General features: G+C 40.6%; 1 protein-coding gene across 2 annotated transcripts; it reads right to left on the bottom strand.

The window, feature by feature from the left end:
* Positions 1-811: 811 nt before the first annotated feature.
* ncapg2 (non-SMC condensin II complex, subunit G2) lies at positions 812-21927 on the bottom strand. 2 transcript variants are annotated; one of them, XM_012853169.3, is made up of 27 exons: positions 21822-21927; positions 21516-21632; positions 19098-19268; positions 18833-18947; positions 16822-16979; positions 16504-16638; positions 16332-16426; positions 16091-16247; positions 14703-14795; positions 14476-14601; positions 13695-13874; positions 12967-13119; positions 9805-10027; positions 9625-9722; positions 8638-8805; positions 8481-8551; positions 8241-8394; positions 6833-7006; positions 6623-6739; positions 4363-4518; positions 3149-3248; positions 2820-3022; positions 2194-2328; positions 1964-2067; positions 1765-1865; positions 1583-1682; positions 812-1166 (listed from the first exon to the last, which is right to left on the bottom strand). In XM_012853169.3, the coding sequence occupies exons 2-27, from the start codon at positions 21591-21593 to the stop codon at positions 1115-1117; spliced, it is 3417 nt and encodes a 1138-aa protein (XP_012708623.2). In that variant the 5' UTR covers positions 21594-21632; positions 21822-21927; the 3' UTR covers positions 812-1114. The 2 variants fall into 2 exon arrangements, with proteins under 2 accessions (XP_012708623.2, XP_035981065.1); XM_036125172.1 differs by lacking the exon at positions 21822-21927 and having other exon boundaries at positions 21516-21681.
* Positions 21928-22769: the final 842 nt, after the last annotated feature.

The raw sequence follows: 22769 nt of genomic DNA, 5'->3' as shown, positions 1-22769 counted from the left end.
CGGGACGATTTCACCAAATATGAAAATTACAATATATTTTCAACCATAATTGCGATTGAATTTTGACTTTTCTCTGCATTAACCACAAGCAACAAAAATGGCCTGTAGATAAACTTGGTTGTAAACTAGCACTATTTATAACAAGAAATTTAACTTTTTATTAATCAGAATAATCTTATATCTTGAATAAGATTCAAGAGAACAGCTTTTAATTGAGTTCCACATAAATCCTTGTTAAATAAAAGGAGCAACCGACAAACAAATCTATGTATTAAACAGTTTGACCGCTACTTAATGCTATAGTAAGATTCCTGAAAGTTTTTGGTAAAAAAAAGTATGATTATATAAACTCTAAAACAAATAATAAAAACCAGATTATCTCACTGCTGCAACTCTCTTCCCTTCCATGTGGAGGCAAACCCCCTTTAAACAATAAAAATATTACCAACACCTAAAGGATGCGTCTGATCCATTAATTGTAACATAGCCAAAAAAAAAAAAAAAAAATTGCAGACCTCTGCTATTTGGAAATTGTCTTTTTTTAAATCTCAATTATATTGCAAATGCGATTAACTGTCCAGCCCTAGCCTGCACTATAAAGAATTGGGCTGCAGCCATAATAAAAGAGATTAATAGGCATGAACATCATGCAAAGCAGCATCCTGTTTCCCTGTGAACAGCTTTCTCCAAAACTCCCAGACAAAGAGCTTAGATTTAATGTCTGCATCAAAATTATCAGAGGCCATAAAAAAAAAAATCATTGAGGTCATAAATCATCGGTTTGACCTGCTACTATTATATGAAGTGATAATAAACATCCAGTATAAATTTATTGTTTATTGCGGATTAAAGCAGGTAGACACACCAACATGTATAAAGAGAATTACAGACACTCCAAAAAAGTTTAAATATGAAAATATAAATGAAAGTTATGGAAAGCGTAGGAGGGGAAAAAAAATAGACATTTCTAAATTTTAAGCATCAATTGGGAATATTTTAACTGTAGAAACAGAATAAGTATTTCATTTAATTCTCAACATGGTGATGCAGTATAAATGTGAACAACATTAAAATAAAACATGGCAACCACACATCGTTTTTCTTTTATGGACGATCAGAGATGGAGAAGCTCGTTCAAAGTCTTCACTGAAGATTCATATATAACCCTGTGGGAAACCAAGATAAAAGGTTATGATCCATAAACTGTAAAGTTTCCATCTTTAGCCAACAGAGGAATCCAACAGAGTTCAACATTTCCCCCCCCCAGAACCTATGTGTCCTTTTTTTTAAACCCATTTTAATGCTAAATGGAAGAATTCCCTTTTAGTTTATGGCAGAGATTATCCACTGGGTGTTGTTTCAGGGTTTCAGAGCAAAGTGGCCTTTATTTCTGGGATGTGAAAGAGATTAAGATACATGGACACTTTAGTATTGCACTGTAAAGTCTAGTCCATTATTTCTTCCTGTACTTATCTAGATCTGGATCATATCTGAATCACATTTCAGACTTTCCCAGATGGTGCATTAACTCTGACAGAATAATAGTAATAATAAAAAAAACACCTCTCTCCCTGTAACTCACCTCTGGACTTCATTGCTGCCCAGAGCAGAGACTGCGTGTTTCTCGAGATGCTTCTGGACAGACACAGCAGCGCTCTTTGTGCCGCCTATGCACTTCCCCGCTGAGGAGCAACAGATCAGATCCATTTGTAACAAACGGTCGGCGCAAACGTTGACATGAATGCTCTGGGTGTGGAGACGTACTTTGTTTGATGACCGCCAAGACGTGCAGAACGGCTGCCAGCTCGGTGAGACTGCTGAGGTCGCCTGAGGCCAGCGACGAGGAGACCTCTGCCAGAAATGACCTAAAGAGAAGGAGTCAAGAACTAAACACTTACGAACAATCTTAATGATCTTATTAAATAAGAATTGTATTAAAAAAAGTGGAATTCAGTGTATAAACCTTGTGACAGAGGGAGATTTGAGGATGACGGACAGCAGTACGCTGGACAAGGGAGGCATTTCATCGACTGACTGAGGGATGAACACCTCTTCAGTCTGAGTAAGCTGAGAAAAAATAAATAAAAAATATTAATGATCCACTAATTTTCCAATCAGTCGCTGAGGTTCCCTGCCTCGTTTCCAAAGCTAATCGAAGCGGGGAAACATCAACTCTACTCTGTCGTCTCTTACCTTCTGAAGCAAATGTCTCTTCTCCACGATGAGGACGGCAAAGACGGTGGAGTACACCCCGCTAAGGAGAGCCGCGTCCCAGGTTTGCACCACCTGGAGGAAGTCGCTCAGACCGGGAACGGCTGACTGGCACAGCTGCATCGGACCACAGAGAGTCTCATGAGGTGAGGACCAAGAAGCTGCTGACAGCAACCACTAACGCATGAAAAACGTGTTTGTTTTGCCACGTAAACAGTCTTGTCAACGTATTTCTACCCAATGAACAGTTTCACATTTTTTTAAGTGATCGACGCGGAGTAGATGGAACAATTTACATCTATCAGTCATCTAAAATGGACTGTTTTACAAAAGACAGGCGAGGCAAGAAGCGCATTAATCAGAGAAGCAACCAAGGGGCCCACGGTTTCTCTGAGGGAGCTGCAGAAAACCACAGCTCAGGTGGAAACTCAAATTTACAGTCAAATTCACAAGGATGCTGTTAATCAGCCATTTACTTAAGTCATGTGTGACTTAAATAAATGGGAATGGGTTATTAGGTTAAACTTTGAATGAAGGATTAATGATGATTAAGACGTTGAAACGCGAAAATGCTGAAAAGAAGAAAAAAAAGAAAAAAAACTTCTTACTAGTTGTCCCTCTTCTGGTTCCTTCCTCAGCCGACTTGCCAACAACTCTATGATCTTCTGGAAAATGTTGGCCACCCCTCCCAAAATGACCGTGGAGGAGTCTTCGTGACTCTCTTGATCCTGGATGTCATCGTCGGGCACGGAGCTGTTTGCCACCTCCTTCAAAAGCGCCAGAACGGCTGGGATGCACATGTAGCCGGCCTCTGGAAACACAAACACCGGCGGCGTGACGTCGCCGTGTGGACGGCTAAACCTCGGTAAAAAAAACATCCTTCCTCCTGTCTAGTTTAACAGCAATCTCTCCTTTAAACATCGGGAGACACCCTCACCTGAGATGAGGATGAGGGAGCACAGGTAGAGGATCTGGCTTTTGAACGTCTCGTCCCCCAAACCCACCAGAACGACGTCACGGCAGACAGTCAGGAAGCCCTGATGAGAGGCAAAACAAAACAACATGCAGTTACTTTACTTGAAACAGTGAGGGGAAAAAAAAAAAGAAGAGATATTAAAACAGTGCATCTGAGTGGCGTGAGCAGGAGGAGGCTTGCAGACAACCCAGCGTGAGCACCGGCGCAGAAGAATCAATGAGGATCCTAAATTTACCGAGCAGCACTCGGAGTCCCAGATGGTGGAGGGAAATAAGCGCAGCAGAACCAAACATCCAGGATAACAAGATTACCGCCGGATTCATTTTAAACCGGGGTGTGTGCTGGGGTGAAATTGAGCGAAGTAAAAATTTGAGGTGGCAGTGTTTGAACACGGGGATGCAATTTAATCCGCCGACAGAGGAAGCTGTAATCAGGGATTTAATTCATCTTTCATCTCCAAAATCCCAATTTTAACAGGCTCGATTTTCTAAACTTCTCAGCCCATTTTATAATGCAATTTAAAAAAGGTATACACTGAAAAGTTCAGAATGGATAGACCGAAATAGAGATGGATGAATAAATTAATGCAAAGACAAATGGACGGACAAACAAAGATAAAGGAATTGATGGCCAAATATAACAAAGTGAGTATTTAGACCATGGGAGAAGAATAACCTGGAGTTAGACTTCTGTTTTCTACACACCATGTTCTCTCTCCTACTTCTCCAACCCTGGAGATGACTATAATTAGATCCCGTACTTTCCCAGACTGTATAGGGACCAAGTGTAACTTTAACTTGAGAGCTGCGAAAGTGATCATAGAGATAGACTCCAGACTGCAGTTTGACATGCAATCATTTCTCATTTTGTTCTTCCAGGAGTAAAAAAGAAACAAAAAAAGAGAATCTATATTGTGTTGAATGTTGTCAGAAACCCCCAGAGCGCCTCAAAATGTCTCCCACATAGAACTAGCAGGCATTACATTTGAAATAAAGGACCCGCTTGACTAAGAATATGAGAAAATATTCTTAAAACATCAAACATGGGAGTATATATTTAGTTTCTGAAATGAACAAAAGGGAGAAAATCATTTCCTTTTAGATAAAATGCTTAACTGAGCCCTAATGAACAGTTCTGGTTCTGCATGTTTAGACAAAAGCAACTGTGACGTTCACCTCCGTTATCCGTCTGGCGAGCTGCTGAGACTTCTCTGAACGCTCGCAGCCGCCGTCTTCGTCGCTCCTGCGTTTCGCGAGGAAGGGCAGAACCTTGTCTCCGACCCACTCTGCCACACGCTCCAGGGAGAGCAGGTAGTCCCGGCCTTCTGTCGACTGGGACACAGACGAGACGCTTCGCTTTTATTTGAGCTGAAGACAGAAGGAGCAGGCTCCTCGCCAGAAACATACAGGCTTAAAATAAATAAATATCTGTCGTCTGGAGAAATGTCTGGAAGCTGTGCAGAGTCACAGCTCAGCGAGGGAATCGGCTACAGTTTCAGAGCAAAGTGGAACGATTATACAACCACTTCAACTCAGATGGCATCAATCCTCAGAATGGCGGGTTGGTTTTTCTGGACCGGTGGTCTTTATTTGACAGTAGGATAACAGGAAATGGGGTTTAGAGACAGAGAAGACCCAGCGCTTCAAGGACTAGGGACACAGACCGCGGGCTCTACCTCTGAGCTGGCGCCACGCCCTCACAACGGCACAATTCACAGTAACCCAAAAACATCCAGGAAGAAGACAACTAGATTAAATCAGGTTGGAAATTTTTTTTTGTGAGACATTTCTGAAAACCTGCAGATCCAGAAATCATCAATTGAAACCACTTTGCTGAGGTCTGGATGGAAGCAGACTCCCGCTGCCACAATTAGACGGAAGGAAACTGGCCCAAAAGGCCTCACCTCCAGCCCGTCGGAAATGTATGAACTAAGCTTAAAAGCCAGAGGTAAGTCAGGAAATGAAGCATTTTAATGTTACTACATTAACTCTACCATGTCGAATGATCAAAGTATTCACCCCAAGCTACGCCAGAAGCCTGTTGGTGGCAAAAAAAAAAGTTTTGACCCGGTGTGGATAAGAGAAGTCATATTTCTTCTTCAACGATTTATTCAACAATCCATCCTGGACTCGTGTCTAATCTGTCATCTGATGAGATTCTGTACTTTTATAGTTACCGACCGAATCCTGTCGGTACTGCTGGGTGCCGATTCACGTAAATACACACGGTACCATGTTTCGGTACCTAAACGCGTCACTGTGACACAGAGGGAGTGGCAGAGTGGGCGATTTTCCATGCCGAACATGAACACAGCACCGCACAACAGCGTGATGATGTCAGTAGCCTTTGGTCCAGTCAACAAATCATGGCTAATAGAAAGCGCTGTCTCCACTTTTCAGAATGCTCTGCAGATTGCCCTCGCTGCGATATCTGTGACGTGAAATGTAAGGCCAGTGGGGAAATACTTCTAATCTGAGGAAACACCTGGTCACTGTTGTTAACTTAGGGAATTTATTGCTACATTTAGCGACATTTCAGACCCATCCAAGCAACCTTTTTTCTAAAAAGCGACCAGGGAAATATCTAGCCACTTTCTTCTGTTATTGGTGATTTGCTGTGAAAGTAACAATCGTTCCGGACTTCTTGTCTTTGGACAGCCAAGCACTTCTCCCAGCACCGTCTCCCAGACAGACACCTGCCTCGTCCTGAAACTCGCCTGCAGGCAGAGCAAAGAGAGCAGAGAGGAGAGCCTCTCTGTTCCCTCATTGTAAACGTATCCCGCCCTGATTTACAAAGCTGGATAAAATGTGTTTAATATATATATTTTTTGCAACTACTGCACTAAAACAATTCCCTGAATTTTATTTACACACAGCGTTAATCGTGCCTCTGATAACTGCGGTTGTGGTAAAAACTTTGTTTTATTTTTGCATTTCCTTAATTATTTGTCAGCCAATGTATTAAATTCATAAATGATTTAATAAGGTTAATTTGTAGATCCAAACAAGTGTATATATTGAGAAATAGACAAATTGAAAAACTCAGAAATTTTATTAATAGACTGATATTTATTACTTCATAAACACACAAAAGTACCGAAAATAGGAACCATTAAGTACCGGTATGGATTCCCAGGTACCAAGTATCGGTTCTAACGTGAATGGTACCCATCTCTAGATTAGACACAAGTCCAGGACAAGAAGCTGCAGATTCCTCCGTTAATGGAAGAAGAAACTTCAAAATTCACAGGTTTGCTTTCGGTTTTCTGTATTCGTGAAACCCGTGAAACAGAGAAGGCTTTCTTTCACGTCGTTTCAGCACAGAATCGTAACCCGACTGTGAAAAAAAAAGGAGCCCTGAATCAAAACAACGCTGGTGTTGCTCACTGGAGGAGGTAGAGAACAGATGGTAAGGGGATGAGACAGAGAGGCTCACGTTGTGTTGGAGATGTGCGCTGAGACGACCGTGGTACTCAAAGGCTTTCAGCGCCGTCTCCACTTCGGGACCGTTTGGGTCCTCCGTGGAGGAGCGGAGGTGGTCGTAGAGCACCGCCTGCCGAGACAACACACAGAACAGGTCTGTTACAGAGGGAAGTCTTTAAAATTAATTATTTAACGATTGTATAAAAGCGTACGAGTGACTTACCTTCCAGTTCCCTAAAAGTGTAAGAAGCTGCTTCAGACGCCCCCCATCGAGAGCCAGGACTTTCTCCCGTGTGAAGGAGTGGCTGAAAAGGTACTCCAGATACGCCAGCGCCAGGTCCGGTTTGGCCTCCACCGGCTCCTGGATTCGCACCGCTCTGCTTTTAGCGGCCTTGTCCTGGAGTCGGGGAAGAGGAGACTTTTTAAATGGAACCTATACATTTCTTTCACAGAGGTGTCCAAACGTTTTGTGACGCGAGCCAAAACGACCAAATCAAAAGTACTCGCTGGCCAAAAATGTGCATTACAAAAAACTATAGTTGTAATCATCACAAAAAAAGCATGTTATATTTCAATCTAGCAAATAAGATATTTTGTAAGGAATGTGTAAATCGTTGCAGATCCAAACCCTTAGAAAAGTTTTTTTTTTACGTTGGCTTTATGAAAAGAAAAAAGAAAAAGTTTTATAAACTGTTTTTGGTTGAAATTGAAAAAAGAAAATACGTGTTGTCTATTCTCAGAAATGAGAACAGGGTTTGGGTCGCCTGTTCTTTCAAAACGCTTGTTGAATTTAGTGAAGTTTAATAACTTTTAACTTAGCAAAGAATTTTATTTATCGCTGATAACTTTGCCCTATTTAAAAATGAAAAGTATCCAAACTGCATCAACCACCTATACTGCGGGGCCATATTTGTTTTAGTCTTCAACAGCAATTGGGGGCCACAAAAAAAAGAAATTAAGTCGAGGGGCAAAACGTTGGACACCCCTGCTTTTTTAAACTCATATTTATACATTTTTATGAGTTTTAATAACATACTTGGTTTTAAAGTTGTAATATTAGCACACATAGTAGCAGTCACTTCCATACATCCTAAAATATTAAAACACAGAAATTTTCCTTCCAGTTTTCAGAGCGGTGTATGGAAACCACTTTTGCATTATTTAGACCAACTTACATCAACTTTATTTCAATATCTAGTCTTCCTGAACTTATCTCATAAGAAAGGAAATAACAACAACTAAACGCAGGTTATTTAAAGAACAGTTTGAGAACTTTGGCAGCTTTATTTGGTTTCTTTAGGAATCAAAGGTTTCCTAGAAATGGCTAATTTTAGATTATTTCTTTTTTTTTTTAAATGTGCACTGAGTCAGTACAAAATTAAAAAATACTACTGGCATAAATGTCAAAATCAAGGTGTGATTTGACTTATCAAAAATAGAGACAAATTAATAAATCAAAGCACAAGCCAATGCATTTATTAAGCAGTATTCAATTTGTCTTCTAGAAAACGTAACCTTTTTCCAAACTCTCACTTTTCCAGAATCCAGACAGCATAGGAGGCCTTATTTTCTAAAGAGAGTGCAGGTCTAAAACAGCCAAAAGAAAACCATCCGATGGTGCAACCACTGACCCCTTGCTTGGGCGTGGACTTGCCGAGCCAATCAGAGACCAGCTCCAGGATGTCCGCCTCCTGGCCCCAGCTGCAGATGCAGTCCAGCAGCTGGCTGAACTGTGCTGGAGGAGCTTCGGGGTCCATCCGCCTCAGTCTGGACAGGACTCCACGGCTAGGATATAACAGGACAGGACAGACGTGTTACTCAGGCTGTTTCAGAGCAATATGCAGTGAAATGAGATTAACATTACAGCTCACCTAAAGGTTGGAACTGCAGTGGGGGGCATAAACGAGGCCAGCTGTATGAGAGGTACTGTGGAGCGCTGGTCCTAGAAAACCAATAATACAACAAAAACATTCCTCAGGGACTGGTTCAGACAAATGTTAAAATAATAATGAGCGGCAGCTAATTTACCTCAAAAGCCTGGAAATACTTGGCCATAACGTTCCCAAACTTGGTAACGGTGTACTTGTGCGCCTCTTGGTTTTGTTTCAGCGCCTTCTCGACACTTCTCCACAGGATGACCACGACTTCCAGCAAGCTGGACACAACAGCCATTTCCGGCAACACGGGCCCTTCCAGCTGAAAGCAGCATTTAAATCTTCATCAACGCAGACTGAGGGCATGCATAGCGTACATAAAAAAAATCATTTTAATGTTACTTTAGATGTTGCTGGCTACAAGAAGTCAGGTTTGTATCAAAAATGCAGTGCCTTGCAAGAGTCTTTGTCATGACTCCACTTTTTTTCCTTACATTTTGTCACGTTACAACCAAAATATTTATTGCATGTTAGTGTTATACTATCAACAGATTCTCCCACCAGACCTGCAGCAATTGATTACACCGATATATATGCATAAAGGGGGATGAAAACCATGTAACATTTTGTTCCCCCACTTACGCTCCCCCACTTACTTACTTTGTGTTGCTCCATCACATACAACATGGAAAACATCACGGATATAAATACAACATGTGCAACTTAAAAGAAAAGCCTCCAATGTTCCAAATCGAGACCTTTTTAAGCCACTATGAAGAAAAAATTAAAAAAAGTTTAACTTCCAGCATATATTTATCTATCTACAATCTACAAGATGTTGCAGGGTGAAAGGAAGTAGGCAATTAAGAGCAGGAAAAGCAAATATATTTCTACTGACTATTTTCTTTTTAAATTCTTACACAGACCTGAAAAAAAAACAACACATAACTAACTTCCTTTTGCAGAAGTTTCCAGGTAGGTACCCTGGGCCATAATGAGATTGGATAACTACACAAACTCCTGGCAGTTGCTCTTTGGGGTTTGGCATTTAGAAAGAGAGCAAAATAAATGCCTCCAAATTAGCATTCACAGCCCAAGAATCTACTAGCTCGCCAGAATCTGTCAAAAGTTTCCCTCTTACTGTGCTGTTTTCCTTGTTGCTGTCGTTAATATCCGTCAAGTCATGGTTAACCTGGATGCAGCTGTTCAGAGAGCGGCGAATCGCCAGCATCAGCTTTACTGTGGGAATAAAAACAAGATTACTCACAACCACGGCCCGTCGTTTACTCTGCGATCTGTGCAACCCCCTTGTGCTCCTTACTGATGTTAGTGGCAGCCGTGTGTTCGTGAGCAAACTGGTAGAACTTCCTGGCGGCCATGGGGTTCATCTGGATGAGGATGATGCACCGGCAGCACCACTCCCTCTCCGGCTCGTTGACAGGGAAGAAGGACTTGAAGAGCAGGCCAACGATGCGTTTGGACGCCGAATGCGAGTCGATGGCGAGGCGCGCCAGCAGGTGGTCCATGCTGCAGACATCCCAGAACTGGAGAGTGAAAGAAAAGGGCGAGGAAGCCTCGGCTTTTTAATCTGTCTGAGGAAAGTTTATCTAATAAAACTACATATTACTAATATTACATTAGAAAATGTATGTAGGAAGTAGTTTTGCTCGCTCTTACAAAAGCCATTAAAAGGTCTAATTTTCTAATAGACTTATTAATACAAAGATCTGTTAGAATTTTTATTTTATGTATGCAACTTTTTGGGGTCCACCATCAAATGCATGTAGAATTTTCAAAACTTTTTTTTTTTACACATATTTTCAAAATGTAGTGATAGGTCACTCATTTCTATGCTTTATTCTTGATTGTTTTATCATTTTAACCACATCATACACTGAAGCGAATCACCGACCTTAACTGACAGCTGACAACCGTGCAATCTTTGAGGCGTTTTGTTGATTTAAAGCTCAAAATAAGCAAACTTTTGTGTTTCTTAGGTCTCAGGTGCTTGAATGTCACGCGAGACAAGGCAAACAATTATAGGACAGTCTGTCACTTCAGCCTGGCTCACTGAGAAGGATGAACAGCCTTTTAAAATGTAATATTCTGATTTAAAACATTTTTTTAAAAAATAAACTAATGAGCCCATTTCAGAAACAACTGCATAATACAACAAAACTTTAAAAAATGACAAGAAAGGTTGGAAACAAGCTGCGTAGTACAGTAACTATCATGGTCTTCATAAAATGTCATCAGGAATTCAAATACAGAAATACTGATAATTACAAATTAAAGTAAAAGAAGCTTAGTTTTTGTCTCAATCCTCCAATATTTTTGCCTGAACCTATTGTCACTAACCTTACAGGTGAAAACGGACAGTGATTTTAATCTTTTCACTGACAAAATCCAGTTTTTCAGTCAACTGAAATGACTGGCTAAGGCAAAACAGTAATCCACTATTTGATCACAGCACGCCTGGATTCCTGTTACTCCCTAAACAATGGCGTCTCACCGACATCCCTGTCTCGTGTCCAGCTGGTTGAAGCTGCACATCTTTTGACCGACACACGAAAGAGCGAGCACAAAAACTCCCGTTTCAGCCTCACTGCACTGGCTTCATGTTCATGTTAACATATTTTAGTTGATTTTAAATCTTTACATGCTCTTTAGCTGGAGCAAATCAGACAGGCGTCTACACTGTGCATTGCTAAAGGATCTATATTATACTTTTTTTAATCCTTTCAACATCAACTATAGGCATATATATATAAAATTCATATAATATTCATTTGACTTTTAACAACCTGGAAGAAAGACGCTCGCCGTCACTGTAATGCTGCCTCTCTCCATGTGGGGTCGCCCTAGAGCCGCTGCAGCATGGTATCAAAAATAAGCAGCTGCTGTCGCTGTGCAGATTAGGTGCTAAAAGAGCCGCTTTGTCTCATCTTTGTGCAGAAATTATCGCGCTCTGCCTCACATCTCCGCTTATTGGTGTTGTTTACTAGGCACAGGTGGTATAGTCAAGGTAGGTGCTGCCTGGAGGGGCCGGGTAATGACCTCCCTACGTATACCGGTCTTGGCAGCTCGTTTCCTAGGACAGGGAGAGGCTGCTGCTCAGAGAGCAGAATTTACCAGGATTACTCAGACATGCATGAACCTATAAAAACACCACTTTGGTCAGGATTTTGATGTAGAAGTAGCATCATAACAGTTAAAAGCTCAAAAAGTTGATTTAGCAGGATATAGACCTTTTAAAATCTGTTCTGAAAAAATCATTTTTTTTTTTATTGTCTTTTGACCAAGAATGGGGCAGCCTATTTTATTTGTTGGTGTTGCTTTTAGAGCATCTTCTGTGTGTTTTCTTGTGTTTTTATTGCTCATGTATGACATCTGTTGAGCAGCTGAGCCGATTATCAGCACTCGAACAGGTGAGTTGTGCTGTTTTTAAAGTGCTTCTGAATAAATTTGGCCCGGCCTTACAAAACTGAACTTCAACTACAGATGGTGTCGCGCTCTTAATCCAACTAGTACAATTACTGTTTTAAATTCCTAGATATAGTGCTAATAAAAAGGCACAAAGACTGTGTACGGGTGGATCATTTAACAGGACAATCACATTTCTTGTTAGTAATTTACTTCTGCACATCTTATGGCCAAAAAACAAAGTAAACATCACATTTATAAATAAAATAAAGTTCCCCCTCTTGTTTCAAAAGGCAGAGGAACTCAAAAAAAGACAATACTAATAATAGGGACACACTTTAAAATTCAGTTAGACAAGCAGTAGCAGTGGCCTGTCAGGCACTTGGTAGGGATATTTTTTAAAAGACGGAGGATAGCTTGCAACACGTGAACTTGTTATTTTTACTTTATGTTTGTACTGAAACATTTTTGTGCTCTCAGACAGCACTGCTCGTGGTTTTTCTCCATCAGTCTGTTATTGTTTGAGAAAGTGTCACTTTTTTGAGTGGTTTACCTGTAACATAATGGCCCACAATGGTACATTTATGGCAAGTTTGGGAAATAATATGATTTTACATTAGATAATAATGGTTAATTTTAAATTACAGTTTATTTTGAAACGAATCTTTAACTCAGCATTGTTAACTAACCATATGGTAAGAAAATAATATAAGTATAACTCCTTCACTGCAGCAGAGATGTATTGTAATACTTAGTTTTTCCTTGAATCGACCCGCTTTTAGAGGAACGAAAATTAATCACTTTTTGATTCTTCTAGAAAATCACAACAGTTTTTTTCTGCCTCACTTTCAGGACCAACTGAAAAAAATGGGAAGAAAACATGATAAAAATGTTTTATTTTTGCTGAAAATAAGAATCCCTTAGCCTTAAGAAAGCAAGCCTTTCAGGATTTCAGCACATTGTTCTGTCTTCAAGAACGGCTTAAAATAAATGTGGGGAATTTTTGCACAGACCATTCAAGAAGGGGAAAAAAGCAACTATAAATTTCCTCCAAACACACCTTGGCAGCCCGGACTGCTTTAACCTTGATGAGCAGGTCGAGGAAAGCCGTGCGGACCCTCTCTGACGTGTCGTGGAGGCTGTACTTGAGCGTTGGCAGAAGTTTTTCCAGCAGTGGGTGGCTCAGAGGGTTGTCCAGGACAATAGTCAGGGACTGCATGGGGAAAAACAAAAAACAAACAGAAACATATAAATCCATAATCAGCATGAAATATATACCAGAAGAAAAGTAAAACACGTGCCTAATGTGGTCACAGGTTTAACAGAATGGAAATATGTAAGATGCCAATTTGGCCAAATGTAAAGAGATATAAAGACTTTCTTTTCCTTTAGTATAAAAGACTTAAATTAAAAATAATTCCCAAATATTCTTAGAAAAAAATTATTTCTTCTTTCTACATCTTATAAAAAAAGTTTAGACTATGCTGATACAAATTGTGTCTTTTAGGCTCTTTTATCGTCCTTAAAAAGGCGGCTTCTTTATTAAAGTGTTGCGAAATAATGGTTTGCCAGAGATACAGGATATTTTTGCCAATAACTTCAATTATTTCCAGGTAGCGAGTTTTTGATAAACAAATAATGACTCAGGAAACCAAACTCTACTGTAAACAACATTGCAAAAGAGGCGCACAAGCAAAACTAGGTCGAGCTTTTCCGCCTCGAACCCTATCTCTAGCTAATAATATCTGTAAATGTTGCTTTAAAGATTTAAAAATCTCTCAAACGCACCTTAAAGACAGCGCAGCGGACGTCAGAAGAGCTGCTGTCAGCGGCCAGCTCCACCACCAGCTTCTTCAGAAGATCTGTGATGACCGCCGGGGGGAGGAGCTCCCAGCACTTTGCCAGGATCTTGCACACGCCCAAGGTGGCGTTGGAGCGCACGGTGGGGTGAGGGTCGTCAAGGAGCCCCTGATTGGGGAAGATATTTATATGAGTTGGAAAAAAATTGCATTTTTCACATCAAGATGTTACGGAAGAGGATTAGGGTCATTAAAAAAAAAAGTCTATTCAGTTCTGACCTTTTTCTCAGAATTATGAGATTAAAGTCAGAATTCTGACATTAATCTTAGAATTCTGAGATTAAAGTCCGAAATACCTGAGAAAAAAGGCAGCATTGTGAGATTAAAGTCAAAATTCTGACATTTTTTCTCAGAATTCTGAGTGTTAAAGTCAGAATTCTGAGAAAAATGTCTGAATTGAATAGACTTTTTTTAATGGCCCTAATCCTCTTCCGTAAAATGTCCCATGTTTCTAAACTCCAAAGTGCTCTGTCCTTTTCCATCAGTTCTAAAGGGATACAGTTCTCGGTTGTCTTTTGTTGCAGGAAATGTTTCTACGTTTTGTCAGGCTGCAAAAACAGGAACAAAGAAAAGGACGGACGAACAAATGTAGGCTAGAGAGAATGGGATAGGGAATAAAAACCTATCCAGACCTGGAAACCAAATTTAATTACTTTTCTGGACGCATCCAAACTGTGTAGACACTTTAATATAATATAATTAAATCCCACCATGGCTGTTTCCAGCTGCTTCGTAATGTCCCTCTCCACATTGGTGTTGCTCAGATCTGGGTCATGGACTGGGAAGGCCTCGGTGAACAGCAGAGTGGCGTTTGCACGCACCTCAAAGTTAGGAACCTGAAGGCGTCAAACAGGAAGACATTAACACCGGTGTAGCAAGTCGACACAACGGCAACGATCACAGAAATAAAAAAATAAATAGTGGTGTGTGTGCGTACACTGAGCGATTTCCAGAGGATGGGCCTGTAGAGGTTATACAGCATCTTGTCCACGCGATGACATCCTTTCCGAGAGTGGAAATAACTCACGATCTACATGGAATAAAGGAAGGAGGACAGTCAACACTTTAGCGTACGCCACCTTAGTATTCACACGTCAGCCACAAACCTCAGCTTGTTTTACTTGGATTTTATGAAATAAACCTTGAAAAAAATAATAGTGCACAATTGTGAAGTAGGAGGTAGAGGATGCATGGTTTTAAAGTTTTAACACCTAAAAATCTAAATAGTGTTTTGTGCAAATGGAAATACTTCATCTCCATTGCGATTGACCTTGTAATGGCGGTGATGGTGAAGCTCACAGCTCTAACAGAGGCATTTTGCCTTGACTGTCAAAGATTAAGGAAAAGAAAACAGGGAACATAATTTCAAGAGCCCTTCATTGAGTTGAAGTTATTTCAAGGTAACCACAGACAAATCGATGTAAAAGCCCAAGTTTAACCACCCAACTTATACCCAACCTAAAATATATAAGTAACTTAAAGTAGTTACTGCAGAGTGCAGTAGGTTTTCATGCTGCCATTGAGCCATAATAGAAAGAATTTACTGTGAAATTCTGCATTAGGACAAATTTAACTTCACACTACTCGTTAAAAGCTTTGTGCAAAATCATTCCAGTTAACTGATCACAGCTGACAAAGATTCAACTTCACTGACCAAACAAACATTTCCCTTTAATTTAACCATTAAGCGTATAAAAAAACTAAACTGAGTTACTTTCATACAGACAAACATGCTGTAGTTCCTGTTGTGTTCAGCTGCTCAGGTCGGCCGCATATCCATCTTTTACCTTTTTTTCTAGACTTCTTTTAGGTTTTGGGGAAATAATTAACTGTATTCCAAACCCTAAATGTTCAGGATAACAGGTCTTTATTGAATTTTTCCCCACTGACGGTGTTTACCATTTTTACTGATGTTTTTTTTAATTATTTCCCTCTGACGGCAATGCCTTTGGAATGCAGAAATGCCAACGTCGTAGATAAAGGGCCAGCAGCTTCTGCAGGTGAGGGGCATTTCACATTGGGACTAATGGCGATTGCTGATTGGTCAGTTGCTGGCGAGCCTTCAAGACTGATTGACAGGCGACACCTCGTCAAATACAGCTAAAGCTCTCTCTATGAGCTTTGCACATCTACTTTTAACTCAGTTTAACTCTGGGCCTCCCTACTGAAGCTGCTACCCCCGCGACCCGACCCCAGATAAGTGGAAGAAGATGGATGGATGGATGGATGGATGGATGGATGGATGGATGGCATCAAGGCGACAAAACACAAACACAAGTCAGTTATACTTATTGAATTATTTGTAAATCTGAAGTCATATAGTACCTGTCTAACTTTGCAGTGAACAGGCGATGTTCTTAGAAGGAAAATGGCATTTTGCATGAAATCCTGAATGCATGAGCTCTCGATGGTCTCCAAGAAGTCCCCGCTAGCCTTTTTCCAGGCTCGGAAGTAGATCTCCGCAATATGAGTAGTCATGGTCCTAAAAAAAAAAAAAAATAAATAAATAAACTAAAGTCCCCGATATACTGACGAGAGTTCCTTGAGTATAAAGCGTACATCTTACCTGGGATAAAACTCCAGCTGGTTTTTAATGCTGCCATGGATGACCCTGATAAAATCAACGTTCCAGCTGAAAAGGAAGACCAGGAATCGCTTTCCCTGTGACAACAAAAACACCGTCAGGCTGACAGCTCAGGGACAACGCTACGACGGCGATAGCGACCGACTCCACTCACATCGTCGCTCCTGATGTGAGAAGGACGGTGAAAGCACTGAAGCAGTAAGTCGATTATCTGCTTGTTGTCTTCTGACGTGTAATCCAGAACCGTGAGAACATTGTGGAGACTCCACAATCTCTGGATCTCAGCACCCTGACAAAAAGATCAGAGATGAGGAAATGGCATCACTAAATCTTATCAGGTGATCAATGGTTTGTAGAGGTTACGCTGGTGGCTCCCTCTCCTCCTGCCGTTCAGCAGTACGTTGCTATGACTGAGCAAACAGCTCTAAGCCTGTTGCTAGAGATACTGAACATTGCTGGAGAACACACTGACCGGTTTCTTCAGGATGAAGCTCTTCTGGAGAGAGATGAGGAAAGCGGTGCGACCAAACTTTTCCCTCCCCAGCAGTCCCATCTTCCACCAGGCTTCAAACAGCTCCTGCAAGTGGAGCTGCAGCGACGCCTCTGACTCAGGGAGCGACACCAAAACATCTGGTGGAAAAATACACAAACAGCTAAAGTCAGAAACTTTAATCAATTAACTTTTCTCAAAGGCTCAATGTAAAAAAAAAAAAGTCCAGACTTTTCCAGGCTTCACTTTTTAGCGTTCATCATATTTTAAAAAGGCAGATAGAAAAGACAGCTATGGATCTGTGGTGGAGGATTCCACAGTGGACACCAAGAATGGAAAGAAGGAAAGGATGGAAGGGAATGACTGAAAGGATGGAAGGAGGAAAGGAAGGGAGGAAAAAAAGAAAAACAAAGGAAGTAAGAATCGATGGAAAAGAAGGAAACAGGATGGAAGGGATGAAGGAAGGAATAACGGAAAGGATGGAAGGAGAAAAGGAAGGGAAGAAGAAAAGAACAGAAGGAATGAAGGAATGGACTGAAGTAAGGAATGAAGAAAATTAAGAAAACCAAAAGTAAGAAAATGAATGAAAGGGAGGAAACACAGGAAAGAAGGAAGGAATGAAGGAAAGGATGGAAGGAGTAAAGGAAGGCAAGAAGGAAAGAAAAGGAAGAAAACAAAGGAAAGAAGGAATGAAGGGAAGGCAAGACGAAAAGGATGGGATGAAGGAAATGAGTGAAGTGGACAGAAGAAATGACAAGGAAGTATAGATAAGAAATGATAGGACGGACAGGAAGAAGAAAACAAAAAGGAAAGAGTAAGGAAAGAAGAAAAGAAGGTGGAAGGGAAGAAAGAAATAAAAGGAAAGAAGGAAATATTTGTGGGAAAGGAAGGAATAAAGGAAAGGAATGAGGGAAAGAAAGGAAGGAATTAAGGAAAGGAATGAGGGAAACAAATGAAGGAATGAAGGAAAGGATGGAAGGAAACACAGGAAGGAAGGCAAGAAAAAAGACAAGTAAGGAAGGGAGGGAGTAAGGAAAGTAAGTAGTAAGTAGGATGGATCCATGGATGAATCCTGAACCCAGTTCCATACTTTTCCAGACAAGGTGTGAGAAGCTCCCAGTTTTTGTAGCAGTCAACAGAGTCCTGGCCTAATTCTAGCTCTTCAGAGTTTATTCTCAACATGATGGAACAGATATTTTTTTTTAAACAGGGTCCTCACCAGGATTTTATTATTTCAGCGTAACGGTGGACAGCAGGCGGCGGGGGTGCGGGGTGCACGTGTTTGGTTTTGCCAACGCTTCTCTGGATGCATTCATGCAGCGCAGCGTTGCGTAGCGCAGCTGGCAGGGGGCTGTTAGTCAGGCTAATAACAGCTAGCGTTAGCGTTAAAGTTGTCTGAGAGGTTTATAGCTGCACTGATGCACGTTCAAGAGCGTTATTGACTCTTCTATGTTATTCTCAAACATCCGTGTAGTACTGTTTTGTGTCCCTGTATAACGGTCTAATTTCAGCGTAACCTTGACAACTTTCAGCATAACGGTCCATTAAGCTGAAACGGGCTGGCGAGAACCCTGTTAAACTCAGATTTTCTTATCCTGACGTAGAGAAAAAATCCTATTCCACGGTTCTAAAGAACCGTCTCCAGGCGGTGGAATCCTTTCAGGATTCAGAAGTGTTCGGGTCGAATTTCTGTCTCTCAGACCAGGATGAACTGTTGTCCAACATTTCAAACGTTCAGCTCAACAACTGATCTGTGAACAGTTTTGTTTTCAGGTCAGGATAAGAAAATCTTCCCAGCGAGCTTGCTGGGAAGAGTTGCCGTCTTCCAGGCTGAAAATTGTTAACCCTTAACCCTAAATTGCCGACCGACTTATATTTGCGTATTTGTAAAGCACTTTGGGTGGTCGGTACGACTAGTAAGGCCCTGGCCCAAAGGTTCAGTCAATTCACATGGTAGTAAAAGCAAAAAAAAACAACAACACATTACTCTCACCGTGAAGTCTGTGGCCGATATCTAAAAGTGCGCTGTAGCTGTTCCCGTCCTGTAAAACCTTCAGGGACACAGCAGCCACCAAGGCCACACCGTCCACCACCGCCCTGACATGTTTCTGAATGAAAAAAAGGTTTTTAAGGGATTGTCAGGCAGGAAATCAAATATAACAAACAAGCAATCAGAGAACAACGTGATATTGGCGACGCTGGAGGGAAACAGTTGATTAACGTCCTCCAGCTGAAGAGGAAGTGACTGATAAACTCACAGGATCTGGAGCCGCCTCCTGCTGCATCGCCTCCTCCTCCCAGCGGTCTGGAGGCAACTCTAGCAAAATCTCCCGCAGGAGCGACTCCAGCCGCCCCCAGAGAGCCTCCCGCTGCTCTCTGGGCATCTCCTCCACCACCTCCTTAACATCGAAGGGCTCAGCTTTGTTCTTCTGCTCAGAAAAAGAGAAAAACAACCGGGGATTTATATTTGTCTTGGGCTTTTGCTAGCTCGCACATACCCCAGCCATTCTTTACTAAAACTGAAACAGACCCAGGATTCAGATAAGGGATGCTTCCGTCACTTTGCTTTCATTTGTGCATCGTCATCAACTTCTCCTGCAGTTTTTTACTTCCTGTACGCCCGCCTCTCTGACACTAAAACTGAACGCGACACGGGTCCTTAAAGTCTACGTAAATCCTGTATTTAAACAAGTCCTGCATTAATGGGAGCAGAAAGAAGAAGAATCTTGTTATCTGCCCCCTTTACCCAAAGCAATGCATTTACTAAGAACTTAAATTACAAAAGCATCAACAACACAATAAGCATCAATATACATAACAAAAAAAAAAAAAGATAATGAAATGATCAAAACTGAAATACACATTTTACTTTGGGTTAATTTTCTGTATATTTGTAAAACATAACATTTGACAGGATTATTTATAACTCAGCATAGCAGCTTTTATTGTCCTTTTATATGTGAATATTGATTGTGATTATTTGCTTTCTTTATTTAGATTGTGAATAAATAATTTAAGCGGATTCCTTTCACAGAAACACAGCGCTCCATCAGTTTTGTTCTATTGTTTTTAAGATCTCAGTTCCTTTTAAATTATACTTGCTTTCTCTTTTTCTAAATCTTTTTTGAATGTTGATTGGTAGTGTGTTTGTATGTGCTTTAAACATTTGTTTCAACAATTTTAACTGAAGAAATAGTGGATTTGTTGCCTCTCTATAGTGTTTTCCAGTTATTATTCTTACGGCTCTTTTTTTGTACAATGAGAGCTGTTGATAATGTAAACTATCTTCACGAGGGATTCTGTAAAAGGTAAAGCTTTGCCTCTGGGTATAACCTCTCTTTTATACGTTATTTGCAATTTACATCCAGGTAATTACCTTAAATTATAATAATTACTTCATGTAAATAGTATTTAACTGGACCAAGGACTTATACTTATTCTACTGGCCTTACTTAAAAAAAAACATTTATATCAAAAGCTCATACAGCCACTATTGCACCAAAAGATTATTTGCAGGATTATTATTTTTCTCATGACTCAAAGGATGGGTTTTAATTTTCATACAATAGCATGTCTATTTCTAATGCAATTATTTTATGTTTTCAAAGACTCTCTCATCCGATCACAGTTTGTTTTGTTTTTAATAGCGGTGTCCCTAAGAGCAAGTTAATCACAATTTTCTTGAGTTGAAGCAGTCCTTTAAGGAAGCTTTTGGAACAGATTTTTATCTAATTCAACTTGTGTTCATCTCATCAATTAATCACTTAAGAATTTACGCATATTTGTGCTCGGGTCGGTTATCTATGGGACATGTTTTCGGGGCCCGGGAGCCATTTGTGGCCCTTGGAATAATTGTGTGTGGTCCCCAACGACAATAAAGAATGAAAAAGATGGCCTTCCAGCAACAAAACAGAAGCAGACGGATTCTTTTTGTAATTTTTGAAAGGTGATGTTTTAAATAACATATTTAAATCTACTTAAATGGAAAGTGTTGAGTACTAAACTAAGTATTTCTTGTTTTAAAAGCCTTGTTTTTTGTTGTTTTCGCTTTCATTTTAATATCTCAGCAAGTATGGCCACAACCATCCGCCCACTCTCTTCAAAAACAGCCTAGGGCACACCCATTTATTAAACTTGCCTAAACACAGCAAAGCTTCTTGACACAAGTTATTGTATTTGGAAGAGCCTAAAGCAATTTCCAATTAAACAAAACAAGAAAACATACGACCCCAAAAAGTTGCAAACCTGTTTTTTGGACCTATAATTTCTGCTTTTCTGCATTGTTTCAAGATATTACATTTTAAGTTTATTGCTGAGGGAAATAATTCCAGATTTTATTTATTTTTTTATCTCCCCCAATTGTTTAAACTTTAGAGAGTCTGGGCCATGGTGCACAAAGTTTGGAGCCCCTGTTTCAGATATTTCAATGACAGCTAAATTAAAAGATGTGCCACTGAGCACAGAAAAACAGGCTGAAAACCGGATCATTTTCCCTTCTACTGCATAAAAAAAGGCAGAGCTTTATGTAAAATCCCACTAAATACATTGATTCTAACGTGACAAAATGGGAAAACGATTAAGGGCCAATGGATATGTTTGTATGACACAGTGTACAACAAACTAAAGACACAGATGATGTCTGAAACCCGGGTTTCCAGGACTAGTTAGCCACTTACATGGAGAGCAATAAAGCGAAGAAAGTCCTCCACCTTCTCCCTGCAGGCTGCCTCTAAAAAAGCCTCTCGCTTGGACATTATTCCGGCTTATCCAAGCGAAGCGAAGTGACCTGGAAGCTGCAAGTGGATGAAAACGTTCAGTTTTTGATAAGTAATTAACGAAAACGCAACAAAAACAACTATGGCCGACCTCTAACCGACAGCGTTTAAACGTTTCATCCCGCTCCAGTTGCTATGCTGTACGAACATTTGAAGAAACATTAATTCTCATGCAGGAATAGTTTTTTTCTATATATAGTTTATTACCTTTTCGTTTATGGTTTTTTTTTTCCTTTTCTTTCCAGCCTGGAGAAAATGACAGCGACAATAACAGCGTGCACCCGCGCAAATTTGGATGGACCGTTTCCGTCTTGACGTCATCGTCATCTTCTTCTTCGTCTTCTTCTTTAGCTGACTTGCAACCAGTTGGAGCACTATCGCCACCTACTGTATCTTAATTACACATCCTTAAATCCATAGGCGTAACTTCCTTAAGGACTGGTATGGACATGTCCCCACCAATCTTGACCGGTAGGGGGACAGTCCCCACCAATATTTTGTACACGTATTTTACTTTCGGTGCTGTGTATATCTGATTAAAACCCCATTCAGGCCGCTCCTCAGAAAGAAAATAAAAAAGTTCTCCCCGCTGCTCACCGTCCATAAACCCCGACAAAAAAAAAAAAAAAAAAAAAAAAAAAAAAAACTCCGCCGCTCCTCAGGAAAAAAAAAACCGTTGCCTCTCGCTTTCTCCACATCACCCCCCTCCGCCCCCCCCTCTCCTGTCGCTTCCTTGGATATCTATGCTTTCAATAGCCCCCGCTATTGCCACTCGCACCATTTGATGTGATCGACAGGAGGAGAGATAGCAACACAGCGGTGTTCATTAAATTTAACCGGTAGCTAACCTATTGGACTCAGGGTTGGCTAAAAATGCCACCGAAAAAGCTGCCTGACATCCGGAGCTTTTTCACCAAACAGCAGCAACGTGTAAGTTTTTTTGGGCGAATTAAAATGAGTAACAAAACATGACGGCATTTAATGCAGGTTATTCTTCTTTCTAACAGGGAACAAATGTAATTCAGATCGCTTCCTCAGTGGAAGATGCTACGGGTTTTCAGGTAAAATGCAAACAGTGTTGCGAAAATATTCTTGATGAGATGTGTGAGATAAAGGAATAAAGGGCAGTTTAAGGTTCTATTGTTGTATATGTGT

This window comes from Fundulus heteroclitus, chromosome 21, assembly GCF_011125445.2.
Source record: "Fundulus heteroclitus isolate FHET01 chromosome 21, MU-UCD_Fhet_4.1, whole genome shotgun sequence".
Lineage (NCBI taxonomy): Eukaryota > Metazoa > Chordata > Actinopteri > Cyprinodontiformes > Fundulidae > Fundulus > Fundulus heteroclitus.
This window is presented reverse-complemented; position numbering and strand designations above follow the sequence as displayed.

Excerpts from the sequence above, each read along its gene's own strand:
- ncapg2 (XM_012853169.3), bottom strand. The coding sequence starts at position 21,593 with ATGTCCAAGCGAGAGGCTTTTTTAGAGGCAGCCTGCAGGGAGAAGGTG. Across the intron at positions 13,875-14,475 it reads AGCAGCTGGAAACAGCCATG|GGGCTCCTTGACGACCCTCA; the intron begins GTGGGATTTAAT and ends TTCCCCAATCAG. Across the intron at positions 6,740-6,832 it reads CACTTTTAGGGAACTGGAAG|GCGGTGCTCTACGACCACCT; the intron begins GTAAGTCACTCG and ends TTGTCTCGGCAG.